This window comes from Centropristis striata, chromosome 4 (genome assembly GCF_030273125.1).
Source record: "Centropristis striata isolate RG_2023a ecotype Rhode Island chromosome 4, C.striata_1.0, whole genome shotgun sequence".
Classification (NCBI taxonomy): Eukaryota; Metazoa; Chordata; class Actinopteri; order Perciformes; family Serranidae; genus Centropristis; species Centropristis striata.
Window position 1 is genome coordinate 983,008 of NC_081520.1, and position 14,643 is coordinate 997,650.

At 35.3% G+C, this 14,643-nt stretch overlaps 2 protein-coding genes across 2 annotated transcripts; both read left to right on the forward strand.

Annotated features, from left to right (window-relative positions):
* The first annotated feature begins 1,320 nt into the window (after positions 1-1,320).
* LOC131969481 (histone H3.3A) lies at positions 1,321-5,631 on the forward strand. Its single transcript, XM_059330497.1, has 4 exons — positions 1,321-1,474; positions 2,754-2,897; positions 3,614-3,767; positions 4,791-5,631. Exons 2-4 carry the CDS (start codon positions 2,770-2,772, stop codon positions 4,917-4,919), a joined length of 411 nt encoding a protein of 136 aa, XP_059186480.1. The 5' UTR covers positions 1,321-1,474; positions 2,754-2,769; the 3' UTR covers positions 4,920-5,631.
* A 1,719-nt stretch (positions 5,632-7,350) lies between these two features.
* On the forward strand, positions 7,351-13,158 carry LOC131969480 (histone H3.3A). The gene is made up of 4 exons (XM_059330496.1): positions 7,351-7,508; positions 9,196-9,339; positions 9,938-10,091; positions 11,630-13,158. Exons 2-4 carry the CDS (start codon positions 9,212-9,214, stop codon positions 11,756-11,758), a joined length of 411 nt encoding a protein of 136 aa, XP_059186479.1. The 5' UTR covers positions 7,351-7,508; positions 9,196-9,211; the 3' UTR covers positions 11,759-13,158.
* Positions 13,159-14,643: the final 1,485 nt, after the last annotated feature.

The following is a 14,643-nucleotide window of genomic DNA, read 5'->3' on the forward strand; positions in this document are numbered from 1 at the left end:
ATATAGTGATAAGGATAATAAAAACTGACAAACCTGTCAATAATCTGTATTGAGAAATGGTTGAAAATATAAAAATAGAAATAAAGTGTCTAAGGAGGAAAGTGAGTACAATAAATAAAAAATAAAATATAAAAAGAAATAATGGGACATTATGGATTTTTTCCCCAAATAATTAGTTACTTTCCACCACTGTTTGTTACACACATTTGTTGCGGATTTTTTTCATGCGAGAATGAATCAAAAAATGGTCAAAAGTAAAAAAAAGAATATTACAGGGAACAGCTGAGAACAGCTGACACTGCGCCCTCTTGCTGTGAGCCGACAATAAATAAAATAAACTATTAAAAGTCGTATTAAAAGTCTAAAACACTGAATGTCTCTCAGGTTATATTCCCTCTGGCATAGTAACAGTGCTTTGGTTTGGGTTTTCCAGTTAAAATATATTGTAAAAACAAAAACAAAACTACTACTACTACTACTAATAACAATAATAATATAGTGATAAGGATAATAAAAACGGACAAACCTGTCAATAATCGGGATTGAGAAATATAAAAATAGAAATAAAGTGTCTAAGGAGGAAAGTGAGTACAATAAATAAAAAATAAAATATAAAAAGAAATAATGGGACATTTTTTTCCAAATAAGTTCCAAATAGTGTTTGAATTTTGTCAAGATAGGGCTGATTGTAACTACTTAATATACTGTTATTAGGGTTTAATAAAATAAATGTCTAATCACTTAAAATTGATCATGTTAAATGATCCTGTTAGTGGAGTAAAAAGTGCAATATTCTCTTCAAAATGTAATGAATAGAAGTATTACAAGTGGTACAAGTAGCTCAAAATTGTACCTAAGTACAGTACTTGAGTAAATGTACTTAGTTACTTTCCACCACTGTTTGTTACACACATTTGTTGCGGATTTTTTTCATGCGAGAATGAATCAAAAAATGGTCAAAAGTAAAAAAAAGAATATTACAGGGAGAGCTGAGAACAGCTGACACTGCGCCCTCTTGCTGTGAGCCGACAATAAATAAAATAAACTATTAAAAGTCGTATTAAAAGTCTAAAACACTGAATGTCTCTCAGGTTATATTCCCTCTCGCATATTAACAGTGCTTTGGTTTGGGTTTTCCAGTTAAAATATATTGTAAAAACAAAAACAAAACTACTACTATAACTACTACTAATAACAATAATAATAATATAGTGTAAGGATAATAAAAAGGGACAAACCTGTGAATAATGGGGAGTGAGGAAGTTGCAGGTGATTGTGATTGTTTGTATGTTGCAGCATGTTTGCTACATTGTTGCAGATTGTTGCAGATGCATGATGGGAAACGTGTCTCCTGTTGCTCTCCTGTGTTCTTTTTCCTTTTTTCCCTCCTTCATTTTATAGCGAGAACAACGCTTTACTGACTCAACAACACGTTCCCATTTTTGAGCTGCAATCTTTCACTAAGTTTTCAAAGGTAGGTATCATCATTTCAATAAAACTCCAATCTATCATTTAATGTGGCGTTATCTGGCGGATGGACGCGTTATTTGGTTTATTTTCGGTGAGAAAGGAAACGCAGAGCTGATCTCTGGCTGCTCGGGGAGTCGGGGACCTGAGAAGCACTTGTGATCTGGTCAAATTTGACTCGGAAATGCGCCTAAAATGAGGGGTCATCTGACAAAATATTGTTCATGAGTTGATCCCCTGACATGTCTAGTGTCGTCCCCAAAAACTATATTCCGCTTTCATGCCGTAGTTTTTATATTCTTCCGTCGTTTTTATCATCAACCCCTCTTCCTTTGCTACAACGATTTTTTCCTTCCCGTTTACATTCTTCGAGCCAAGCAGCCAGCCATCATCTTTACGTGTGCTCGTTTGCTGACACGGGGCAGCCGAGGTGGGCGGGGTCGCCCGGTTTTCCTTCAAAATAGCTAATTCTGAATAAAAAATCAAGGCTGGCGCGCCGCCGGGGAGCCCCCTGTGAAGAAACGAGCGAACCCACGTTCACTGCGCAAGAGGCGGGGTCGGATGGCAATCGGCGAGCTGTCATTGGTCAGAAGGTTCGCAACATCCCGCCCCCTTGGCTCGTTTACGGGATGTGATTGGTTCCCTTGATAAAGCGCTCTGCTATGATTCGATAGCTTCGCTGTCCTTCTCACGACATTTATTACATAAACTGCCTCGGATGTGATTAGGAAAAAACAACAACCGAGGCTTCTCATGTTGATTTATTTCTCTTTTTTTTTGTAGCCTACTCTAGCTCAAAATTAGAGTTCGACATGTTAAAGTTCTAAGTTAAATAAATTAAAACCGGAAAAGAACACTTTTATCCCTCCCTTCTCGGACCCTTATTGAATAGAATAGAATAGAATCACATAGATTATCTTTATTATCACTTTCACATGTACAACGACATTAAGTGCATTCCTTGTCAGTGCTAGATTTCAAATAAATAAACAAAAGTGAAAAATGAATACATAATAGGAATATTAAAAAACAGGAGAGAAAATTAAAACCAACAAAAAACATAAACAAAGAAAATAACATCAAACTACATTTGCAAAAGTCCTCATGGCCGATGGGTAAAAGCTGTTTTTGAGTCTTTTTGCTGTGCATTCTGAACCGTCTCAAATGTTTTGTGTTGCAGGTGTGTCAAGTCATGCACTATATTTAGTTTATTATGTTGTTTGTACATGTGCTTAAAATGTACTGTAGCTATTTCACCAAAGCCATTTTTCCTCCTGTGTCTCCAGGTGATCTTTAGTAGCCATGGCTCGTACCAAGCAGACTGCCCGTAAGTCCACTGGAGGCAAAGCCCCCCGTAAACAGCTGGCCACCAAGGCTGCTCGCAAGAGCGCCCCGTCCACTGGTGGCGTCAAGAAGCCCCATCGCTACAGGTGAGAGTCATATATATATATATACAGATATATATAGATATAGATATAGATATACAGTCGTGGAAAAAAAATATTAGACCACCCTTGTTTTCTTCAATTTCTTGTTCATTTTAATGCCTGGTACAACTAAAGGTACATTTGTTTAGACAAATATAATGATAACAACAAAAATAGCTGATAAAAGTGTAATTTAAGAGCCGATATTTAGCCATTTTCCATGGTTTTCTTGATAATGATTTTGGTTATTATTTAATCCCGAAGGAAGGAAATTCTTGCTCCAGAATGCTCCAAGTTACAAAAACAACCAAAATATAGGATAATATAAGACAAACAAAGAACAAAATACGTAACAATAACGATATATAATATAAACATGAATAATAATAATAATAATAAATAATAATACATTTTATTTGTAATGCACTTTACATTACAGGAAATCTCAAAGTGCTACAGGTTAAAAGCATAACATTCTAATTATAAAAATTAAAAAAAACAGCTAAAAACAGAAAACATAACATGTCCGTACATGGTGTTAATCAGTCAGTCTGGTGTGTTAGCTCCTCCCTGCACAAAGGGAAACGAGGGAAATAGAGCACAAGATTAAGAATACTGTGTTAATCTGTTTACACCCAAGAAGGAATCATAAGTTCAGGTTATTTCAGCTGCTCCCATGTCACATTCTGCATGTGTACATTTCTGCTCCTCCTCTGCAGGCCTGGCACTGTGGCTCTGCGTGAGATTCGTCGTTATCAGAAGTCTACTGAGCTGCTGATCCGCAAGCTGCCCTTCCAGCGCCTGGTGAGAGAAATCGCCCAGGACTTCAAGACTGACCTGCGTTTCCAGAGTGCAGCCATCGGAGCTCTGCAGGTCAGTTCATCTAGAGAAACCATACGGACATGAATTAGCATATGTACACTACTGGTCAAAAGTTTTAGAACACACCAACTTTTCCAGAATTTAATTGAAAATGATGCAGTTTAATGTCTCAGTGTACTCTGAAGTTAATGCACATTTGCAACATTTAAAATTCTTTATTGAGCATGATAGTGTTTTGAAAGTAAAAAAAAGATTCAAAATCACATTTTATGTTGGACTAAAGGACTAAAAAAAGACACAAAATGACCAAAAAAAGACACAAAATGACAAAAAAAGACACCAAAAGACATAAAATGACCAAAAAAAGACACAAAATGACAAAAAAAGACACCAAAAGACACAAAATGACAAAAAAAAGACACCAAAAGACACAAAATGACCAAAAAAAAGACACAAAATGACTTACAAAGACATGAAAAGAATTCAAAAATGGACAAAATAGCCCAAGACTCCATAGAGTTAAGTTGTTAACCCATTTCTTGTTCCCTGAAAAAGGCCTACTTGTATAATTCTGAAATGTACATTATTTTTCAGTTTTGGTTAAGCTTACCTTTTTTTATTTACCTCTGGCAGTTCACCACTTACCTTTGGACCCTTTCAAGCTGTTCATTTGACTTGAACTGCTTGAATTTCAATAAAAAACTGGAAAAATTGGGGTGTTCTAAAACTTTTGACCGGTAGTGTATATACACAATGTGGAAAAAGCATTTCATAGGCATATAAACAGTGCTTTTAGATTTATTGAAGTTACTCTGTGCTCATACATTTCTGTAGACTGTAGACTGATTGCTAGGGCTTCACCTTACAATTCATTTCATAACAGTCAAGAGTACCATACTATAACTTCAAAGATAACTATAAATCTGTTATGTGTTGTGGTGACAGGCCTATTTTTTATATTCTTATTCTGTTCTTATATCTGTGTGTCTGTATCTTGAGCTGCTGTGATGACTTAATTCCCCCATTACGGGATAAATAAAGTCTGATCTCATCATATTGTTTCCTCCCCTGCAGGAGGCCAGCGAGGCCTACCTGGTGGGCCTGTTTGAGGACACCAACCTGTGCGCCATCCACGCCAAGCGTGTCACCATCATGCCCAAAGACATCCAGCTGGCACGCCGTATCCGCGGGGAACGCGCTTAAAACGTTTTCTTTGTTGTTCTATCTGTCTATCTCTCGTCCTGTCGCCACTCTTTCCTCCCTCTATACTTAGTTGGTAGTTTGGTTTGAGGTCCTATCTATATATCATATGATTGTGATAACCGTAAAATGTGTGATCATGTCTTCTTTGGTGCTACTAGTAGCAGAGTTTCTTTAGAGATATCTTCATGTACGTTTGAAACTTTGAATTACACTCCTCACGTATAACTAGCTCACAGGAACGCTGGTTCTCTCATGCAGAAGGTCTTTGAAAGTGATAAAGAATAGTGTGATCTGGAATCAGCATATAGGAAGTTGCATTAAGATTAAGACATTTTCATCTTCAGACGGATATATACATTGATATAATGGGTCTTCTGTTTTTTTTCTATTATTTTTGATAGATTTGTTGTAAAAGTAGTGATTTTTCTTTCTTTCTTTTTTACAATATTGGGTGTATTTCTACTGTTAGTGTTTAATGTATCAAAAAACAAGTTTGATTCTGGTTGTCAGTTAGAAACGTCATTGTGCTATGATGACACTGCATTTTTGGCAGAATACAAGCGGCGTATATGTAGCAGACCTGCGGCGATCATACTTTGATTTCCAGCCACGTTATTATGTCCAGGTAATGTTTTGACTTTTTGTTTCTCTCTCAGGTTGATATGATAACCTAATTTTTTTTCTACTGTGTTTTTGATTTTATGTTTTCAGTCATTTTGGGGAAAAAAAAGCAAAAATATTTGTACTCTGGAATTCACAAAAACAAAATAAACTGATTCTTGTGGTTAAATAAAAGCGGTTTGAGTGAATATATACATTAAAATACTATTCATGTTTGCATTTAGACAATTAGTTTGACAGGAAAGTTATCTGCTACTTTTGTGATCTGTCATTTTTCAAGCAAGCAGATTCATCAACAAGAATAATAGTCACATCCTTAAGCACATATTTAGTACATTTATATTCTGCTGCTAAACTTTTTTATAAGCATAACGTTTTATTTGAAAAATGACCTGTGGTAGGAGATAAGACTATTTATCCTGCAGCTTAAACAGGCGGGTGAATGTTCAAGCAAAATGTGCGTATAAAAAAAAAAGACATGTATAAATATACTTACATCATATATATTATGGATTGAAAACCTGAGAATATAAATTAAAAACCTGAGAATATATTCTCAAACTTTTAACATATATTCTCAGGTTTCGATCCATATTCTCCAACTTTCTTTCCATATATAAAATAAAATAATCCTATATAATAATTCCCTGAATGACATGCCATAATTACATATACATTCATGGAAAAAAAAATATAAGACCATTTTCTTCAGTTTCTTGTTCATTTTGATGGCTGGTACAACTACAGGTACATTTGTTTGGACAAATGACATGATAAAAACAAAAACAGCTGATGAGAGTTTAATTTAAGAGCTGATATCTAGACATTTAACATGGTTTTCTTGATGATAACCAAACTCATTATCAAGAAAACTGAAAAATAAAATCTTATTCTGAAAAGATAAAACATGCAACTGAAATAAACATATGATTGAAAAATGACAATAAATAATCTGTTCAAAATAAGTATCAGAGTTGATCATAATTGTGTTTAACCTATTTTTATTTTGAATACGTTGGTGTAAGATTAAAACTTCACATTTTATGTTTTCGAGTACAAAACTTTTGACCCTAATCTAGCTCCATAATAATAATAATAATAATAATACTTTAGCAGAGACTCGACACTTAACTTTTCTGTTGGCAAAATGAATGATGCAAATGAGTAATATTTACAAAATACTACACACAGTTTGTTTTCAATTTAGATAGATAGATAGATAGATAGATAGATAGATAGATAGATAGATAGATAGATAGATAGATAGACTTTATTTATCCCAAGCTGGGAAATTACAGTGTAGCAGCAGCATTACACACAGAGACAATAACAACACAATTAAATGATTAAATAAAAAGAACAACCTAGGCATACTTCAAGCAATAAAATATAAAAATACAATAAAATGTAATGTAAAAATACAAATAAAGTGTCTAAAGAGGGAGTATGTATTAAGCAGTAGAATTCCAGTGCAGAATAAATATGAATATGCAGTTGTTGTTTTATTTTAAAAGAAAAAGAGAAAACAAATGCTGACAGTTACAGTCAACGGCGACTTGAAGCTACCGTTGACTAAACAGCGAAGAAGAAGTGTGACTAACTAAACAGCGAAGAAGAAGTGTGACGGACTTTTAAATGTGTGACTTTCGGTTTGACTCCTGGTTTGTTCACACTCGATATTGAAAGTAAAATAAAGCGTGTCTGTCCCTTCCCCCACCTCCACATTTAAAACCCAGACTTGTTCGATAAATATTAATAAAGTCAAAAAGGATTTCTCCCGCGTTGACAAACATTTATCAAACTGTTAAAAGTAACCACAGAAGGGTTCTGAACACTGTTGCATTGTGGGATAGATGATTGACGCGGCGGCCATTTTCCCGCTGGACGCTGCTTCCCATTGTGGATACGAAGAAGAAAATAGAGACAAGCGAGACATTTCTCACACCTTCTACTCACTTTTCCCCCTAGGTAAGCCTCTCAAAATGTGTCACCGCGTCCATGAATGAACTTTGTATTTTTAAGTTGTATTTTATTATATTTTTAAGGCGCGTTTAAGAGTGGAAAACACCTAATTTTGTCGTGTGGGGGGAAATAACAAACACGTCTGAAATGCAGTCTTTTTCGAGAGGAGCAGGATTCCGGTTTCAAATTCTGCGCCGGTTCAGCTCGGTTCTACGCAGCCGTTAGGGACCGTTCAGCCTCCCTATGACTCTCTATGAGTTCCTTGAAGTGTCTTCTTTATTGTTCTCTTATTTCCCGACACGCTGGATAAGCGATTATTCCAAAAATTGAAGTTGTTTATGTGCTACTCCTTTGCTCTTCTGCCCTGGGTCTTTATCCCGTTTGCGCATCAAACCGCCGCCATCATCAGAGCGGGCTGGGTGGGCGGGGCCTAGCAACAGTGGAAGGCAGCTGTAGAGCCCGCCCACTTCTAAGACTCTGCGTGCTGATTGGTTTAATCGTTGTATTTTTAGACGCGTATTGGTCTACCAGCCAATGGTGTTGACATGCATCTTTGATTGACGTGTGTTTCGGGGGGATCTTGATAGTGATTGTCTTGTATGTTTATTTACTCCAAAAGTTAACTTAATTCAAGTTTCCTGTTCCAAACTGCACTATATTATGTTTATATTTACACATATTTACACTGGAACAACCTTCCCGAGAAAATCAGGTCGGCTGAGTCAATCATCTCTTTTTAAATCTCTTCTTAAAACATACATTTTATCGGAGAGTTTCCTGATTATACCTAAATTTTACCTTCCCTTGAACTGTCTTTTAATTGCACAGAACTGTCATTTTCTAACATTATTTTTATTTGCTGTTTTTAACATGTCTTTGTAAAGCACTTTGTGACATGTGTTTTGAAAAGTGCTCTATAAAAAAGATTTGCATATAAGAGTGATAACGATCACTATGCACTATATTATGTTTATATTTATTTGCATTTAAGATTAAGATTAGTCTTTATCAGTCCCACAACGGGGAAATTCCAAGTGTTACAGCAGTAAAGTGGATAGCAAAAAACAATAAATAGTAAACAGCAGTATAAACTAGAAATATAAGCAAATAAACAATTAAAAATATAATAAAGTATTAATAATTTACAATATATACAAGTAGAAATAAATAAATAAAAAGTATTATGAGTGTTAACGTTGATTCCACAACAGTGGCATCACTTCAACTGTAGGAGTGTCAAACCAACAAAATAAAAAAGAACACTGTATTTAATAATCCGTCTGTTATCATGTTTGAGTGAACTGGGTAAAGACAAACATTCAGATGACTTAAATGAGAACTCTAAATTACATCTTGTGCATACAAAAGAAATGAAATGAAAATGGTATTGCACAGGATGTTAATATTATTTAGTCCGAAGCATTAGTCAACACCACGGACTACATCTGTCATCTGTACTCTACCCACTTTACTCCTCTGACACTTTATTTTGTATTTTTATATTGTTATATTTATATTATTTATTGTCATTGTTACCTATTTTATTCACGTTTTTCTTATATTATCCTTTATTGTGGTTATTTTTGTAACTTTGAGCATTCTGAAAGGAGAATTTCCTTTGTTTAAATAAAGTTCTATCTTACCTTGTCTTATCTTATCTTACTAAACCAAAGTCCTCCCTTTGCCTCTCCAGGTGATCTTTAGTAGCCATGGCTCGTACCAAGCAGACTGCCCGTAAGTCCACTGGAGGCAAAGCCCCCCGTAAACAGCTGGCCACCAAGGCTGCTCGCAAGAGCGCCCCGTCCACTGGTGGCGTCAAGAAGCCCCATCGCTACAGGTGAGACAGGCACAAAAACAATGTTTTTCTTTGTTTTAGGCCAGACAGAAATCCTTAACCATGAGTTAATGGTTGATATACGACAACCCATATCCTCTACACACAATGTTATAAGAATATTTCAGAGTGACCCTTCAATAAAGACAGTTGGATTCAAAGTATCAAAGTTTAAGTTGAATTTAATTAAAGTTTTGTACAAGAGGAGCGTTTAAATCATGCAACACAGCGAGTAAGGTTACAGAGAAAAAGGCTCATATGATAGTAAAAGCTGTTGGTTTATATGCCTCCTATAGTGGGAGGTTACCTGTCTGACACAGATGCTGTTATTCTCAGCTCCCCAAAGTCAAAGGTACGGTCAGCAGAAGTCTGACCCGTGTCTGACTCCCCCTGTCATGTGTACTTCCCTTTATCTTAACATATAGTTAACCTTATCTAGCCTGCCAGCCTTTAGCAGAAGCACTGGTCTGATGTAACCCAAAGCCTCTACATACAGCAGACAGGATCATATTTGCTTAGTATGATTAAAACGTTGGAAAAACCCCAGATTAATACACATTTTTATAACACACAATGACATTTTTCTTCATGCGTTGTGAAGGCCTGGCACTGTGGCTCTGCGTGAGATCCGTCGTTATCAGAAGTCTACTGAGCTGCTGATCCGCAAGCTGCCCTTCCAGCGCCTGGTGAGAGAAATCGCCCAGGACTTCAAGACTGACCTGCGTTTCCAGAGTGCAGCCATCGGAGCTCTGCAGGTCAGTTCATCTACAGAACTCATACGGACATAAATTAGCATATGTATATACACAATGTGGAAAAAGCATTTCATAGGCATATAAACAGTGCTATTAGATTTATTGAAGTTACTCTGTGGTCATACATTTCTGTAGACTGTAGACTGATTGTTAGGGCTTCACCTTACAATTCATTTCATAACAGGCAAGAGTACCATACACAGCAAAACCGGGAGTGTTAATTCAACTCACAGAGTGTGAAATTTAACACTTTTTCTGAGTTTATATAGTTCCCATGGATTCTGAGTTAAAATGACACTTTGAAAAGTGTTAATATTTTAACTCTTTAATAGTGTGAAATATTTGACATCCTTGGTGTTGTTTTTATGACACCACATAAGTGCACTTTTAACTCGAAATTGTGTTATTCCTTTTCCTTTTTGTTAATTTTTAACATACATCTTGTTATTTTATGACACAAAGTGTAATTTCAACACTAAAATCGTGTTATTCCCTTCACTGTGAGTGTTAATTTTTAACATACATTGTGTGACTTTGACACATTACAGTGTATATTTAACCCTAAAATCATGGAATTTCCTTTCACTAATGTGATAATTAACATTCATTGTTTTGTTTTACGATGCATTAAAAGTGCATTCTGTCTTTAGCCGAACATACAAGTCACAAAATCTGAAAATCAACTCCAACTGAAGTGAATCTAACTCAGGTGTTAACGTGTAACAACGCTGGCAGAAGCTTTTTGATCAGTACAAGTGTTAAAAGAACTCCAAAATCAACACTCACCAACTCAAAATTATTAACACTGAAAAACCAACACTACAGATTTTGCTGTGTACTATAACTTCAAAGATAACTATAAATCTGTAGTTTTAAAACAAGCGTTCTAGTTCATTAAAGGAAAGCAGAGTTCACACACAACTAACAATAAAAACTAAAGTCGCAAACGTTAACTTTGATTTAAAAAAAAAAAAAGATACTCCTGTTATACAGTATTTATGTTGACTTAAATAAACGGTTTCAGTGTAACTACTTATCACATGTCATATTTGACTTTGACTTTGACTGAACAATAACTACAGAGAACTACAGATGTCAAAAGATCAATCAATTAATCCACCAGTTATTTTTGCTCTACTAAGAATTCTTGCATTTCCTGTCTTCCTTCTTTGCAGGAGGCCAGCGTGTATATGTATAAACACAATGTGGAAAAAGCATTTCATAGGCATATAAACAGTGCTTTTAGATTTATTGAAGTTACTCTGTGGTCATACATTTCTGTAGACTGTAGACTGATTGCTAGGGCTTCACCTTACAATTCATTTCATAACAGTCAAGCGTACCATACTATAACTTCAGAGATAACTATAAATCTGTTATGTGTTATAGTGACAGGCCTATATGTATTTGTCTTATTTTTTATATTCTTATTCTGTTCTTATATCTATGTGTCTGTCTCTTGAGCTGCTGTGACGACTTAATTCCCCCGTTACGGGATGAATAAAGTCTGATCTTCTCTTATTGTTTCTTCCCTGCAGGAGGCCAGCGAGGCCTACCTGGTGGGCCTGTTTGAGGACACCAACCTGTGCGCCATCCACGCCAAGCGTGTCACCATCATGCCCAAAGACATCCAGCTGGCACGCCGTATCCGCGGGGAACGCGCTTAACGCTTTTTCCTCCTCTTTCTCCTTTTCACCTCCTCCTGCCCTTCCTTCACCAGTCCGTCTCTCCGTCCCACTGCCCCTCCCCTGCTCCTCCCTCCCTCCCCCCCTCCCTGTGTTAGTAGTGTGTAGAGGGAAACTGATTATATTATGAATAAAGTGTATAGTCGTGTTTTTCTTAGTGCTGTCGGCAGCAGACTTCTAGGGTACTCTCTTTTTGTGCATGTACCGACTCTTTGGTGATGGGATCTCCTCAAGCACACGTCTCCCATTTTGCACTGTCTCTAATCTGACTCTGGTGGAGAGGAGGGTTTGTGGATAGAATAAGGAATAAAACGTGAACTAGAACGATGCAAATTTGGGTGGGACAGACAGGGGGAGAGGACGGTCTGTGTCTGCTGGGGGACTCTGGTCTCTTTTCTGCAGCAGGGTGCTAGAAGAACTGACCTGCTCCTCTTCTCCTGCTCTCTATCCTCTGCCAGCCTTGTCCACTAATGTGCAGAGACGCGTCTCTCATCATGAAGGCGAGCTGGACTTTCTGTCCCTGTATGTGTCTGCATGAGTGTCGGCTCTGATCGCCACAGCATATTGTATACAATCCATCAGCATCTTTGGAGAAGTTGATTTATGATTACCATATTGATCATCGCAGTCATTCATCATGTTAGTTGTTTTTTTTCCTTCCAAATGAGTCTCACGCACAGGATTTTTTTTTTCACTTCAGACTATTTGTGGATGACGTGGAGATGGGGGGATAAATCAGATTAAAACACCTACGAGAACAAAGAAAAACAGATTTGAACAGATTTTTTTTCTACTGAAAAGTGAAGCTACTGACTCATTTTGGCACCAAAGTTTGATCCTCTTGTAGACGCTCTTTTCCTAACTGACAGAAGAGTTTAAGCTCATCTGTTTTTGTGGTGTTTAAATTGGTTTCTTCTAATTATTTAAAGCCAAAGCTTGAGAGCACAAGTATGGTGTCTGAGATACTTTTGTAGCAGTGGCTCATTTTTTTTAATAAAGAACCTTTTTATGACAAAGGTTCATCTAGGTTTGTAATGTTCTCCAAAACCAAAAGCTCTCAAAGTGTGAAAATTATTTTTTAAGAAACAAAATAAACCGATTTAAAATGTGAAAATGTTGTAAATCCGTGTCACATGACAAATAATACTGGTCATGTTTTCTGTATACGTCCCCCCTTTGCTTCTATTTTTTTTTTCTCCAGATCAGTTGATCGTGTGTATACCGTTTCTCAGGTTGACTCGTCACCCTTTTAACTTAATTTTTAATTTTTTGCTCAATTTGATTTTCTTTTTATTTTGAAATGTTGAGGATGTTTCAATTAAACAATATTTGTAATTTCCAGATTTGTCATATAAGGTGGTAATAAATGGATGTTACACAAACTCCTCCGTCTCCGTGGTTTACACACCTCACATGGATTAACATTAAGATTTCCTTTATTAGTCCGACAACTGGGACATTTCAGCATTCACAGCTGCAAAGTGGATAGAAAAAAACTACAATAAATAGTAAACAGCAGTATAAACCAGAAATATAAGACGTATTAGTAAATAAACAAGTAAAAAAATATAAAGTATTAACAATTTACAGTATAAACAAGTAGAAATATAATTTAAAAAGGATTAAAACAAAAATAAAATAAAAACTTACTAACATTATATATAATGTAGACAGTCAGCAGTTGGATATGGACCGTAGAGTATTACACATATAAACTAAATTATCTAAATATTGCACAGTGTTTACATCCGATTTATCACATTAACAATACATATAATGTCCTATTATATTATTATATATATATTATACTATTATTATGATACTTGTAGTGGCATGAAAAGTACAATATGGTGATGTGGGATGGAAAATAATATGCCACTGTTCCATAAATGAGCAGTAATAAATCTCACATGGAAATGTAAAGCTAAAACACTCCTGACTCGCTCTGTAAAATCTAATCTAGATATCAATGCAAGGATAAAAACAAAAACATATCCATATATCATATTGACTGAATGGTTTGAGGTTAGAAAGAAATGCTACCAAGTACATTTATTCAAGTACTGGACTTAAGTACAATTTTGAAGTACTTGTACTTTACTAGTAATCATTATTTCCATGAGTATTTCCATTTTCTGTAACTTTATACTTCTACTTCACTACATTTTGCTGACAGCTTTAGTTACTGTTCTTGTCAGGATTTAACATAAAAACATGATACATTTAAAGTGATTTGAAGCCTTTTTTTTATTATTAAACCTCATAACAGTATATTAAGTAGTTAAAATGAGTTAAAATGCCCTACCTTGAGAACATCCAAACACTGCTTGTATAAAAAGAATGAATAATATATTTAGAATATATATAAAACAATCTGAGTAGGTCCATTCTGTATAGTGAGTACTTTTACTTTTGATACTTTAAATGCACTTTGATGCTGATACTTTTGTACTTTTACTTCAGTAAATTTTAAATGTAGGACTTTTACTTGTAGTGGAGTAATTTCAATCTGTGTGTAATGGATCTCTGTAATGTGTTATTTCCACTTTTTGAATTGAATTACCGGCATAAATAAACTTTGGTAACACTTTACAATAACCATCATTTATAAACGGTAAACAGATAGTTTATTAATGTTTAATCATCAGTTATAAACTGTTTATAGACCATTTATAATGGTAAATACATAATGTATTAATGTTTAACTAACTTAATCATGTATTAATGGCAAATAGATGTATATTTATTTATAAAAATGTCTATTAATGTACATTTATAGTTTATTTTACCATTAACAAACAATTAAATTATAATTAATTGTTTATAAATAGTTTTAGTTGCACCCATTTTAATATTTTTAACTCCAT

Bases quoted from the DNA above. Each gene is read 5' to 3' on its own strand.
- LOC131969481 (XM_059330497.1), top strand. From the start codon at position 2,770: ATGGCTCGTACCAAGCAGACTGCCCGTAAGTCCACTGGAGGCAAAGCC. The intron at 2,898-3,613 runs GTGAGAGTCATA...CCTCCTCTGCAG, and splicing joins AAGAAGCCCCATCGCTACAG to GCCTGGCACTGTGGCTCTGC. The intron at 3,768-4,790 runs GTCAGTTCATCT...CCTCCCCTGCAG, and splicing joins CAGCCATCGGAGCTCTGCAG to GAGGCCAGCGAGGCCTACCT.
- LOC131969480 (XM_059330496.1), top strand. From the start codon at position 9,212: ATGGCTCGTACCAAGCAGACTGCCCGTAAGTCCACTGGAGGCAAAGCC. The intron at 9,340-9,937 runs GTGAGACAGGCA...TGCGTTGTGAAG, and splicing joins AAGAAGCCCCATCGCTACAG to GCCTGGCACTGTGGCTCTGC. The intron at 10,092-11,629 runs GTCAGTTCATCT...TCTTCCCTGCAG, and splicing joins CAGCCATCGGAGCTCTGCAG to GAGGCCAGCGAGGCCTACCT.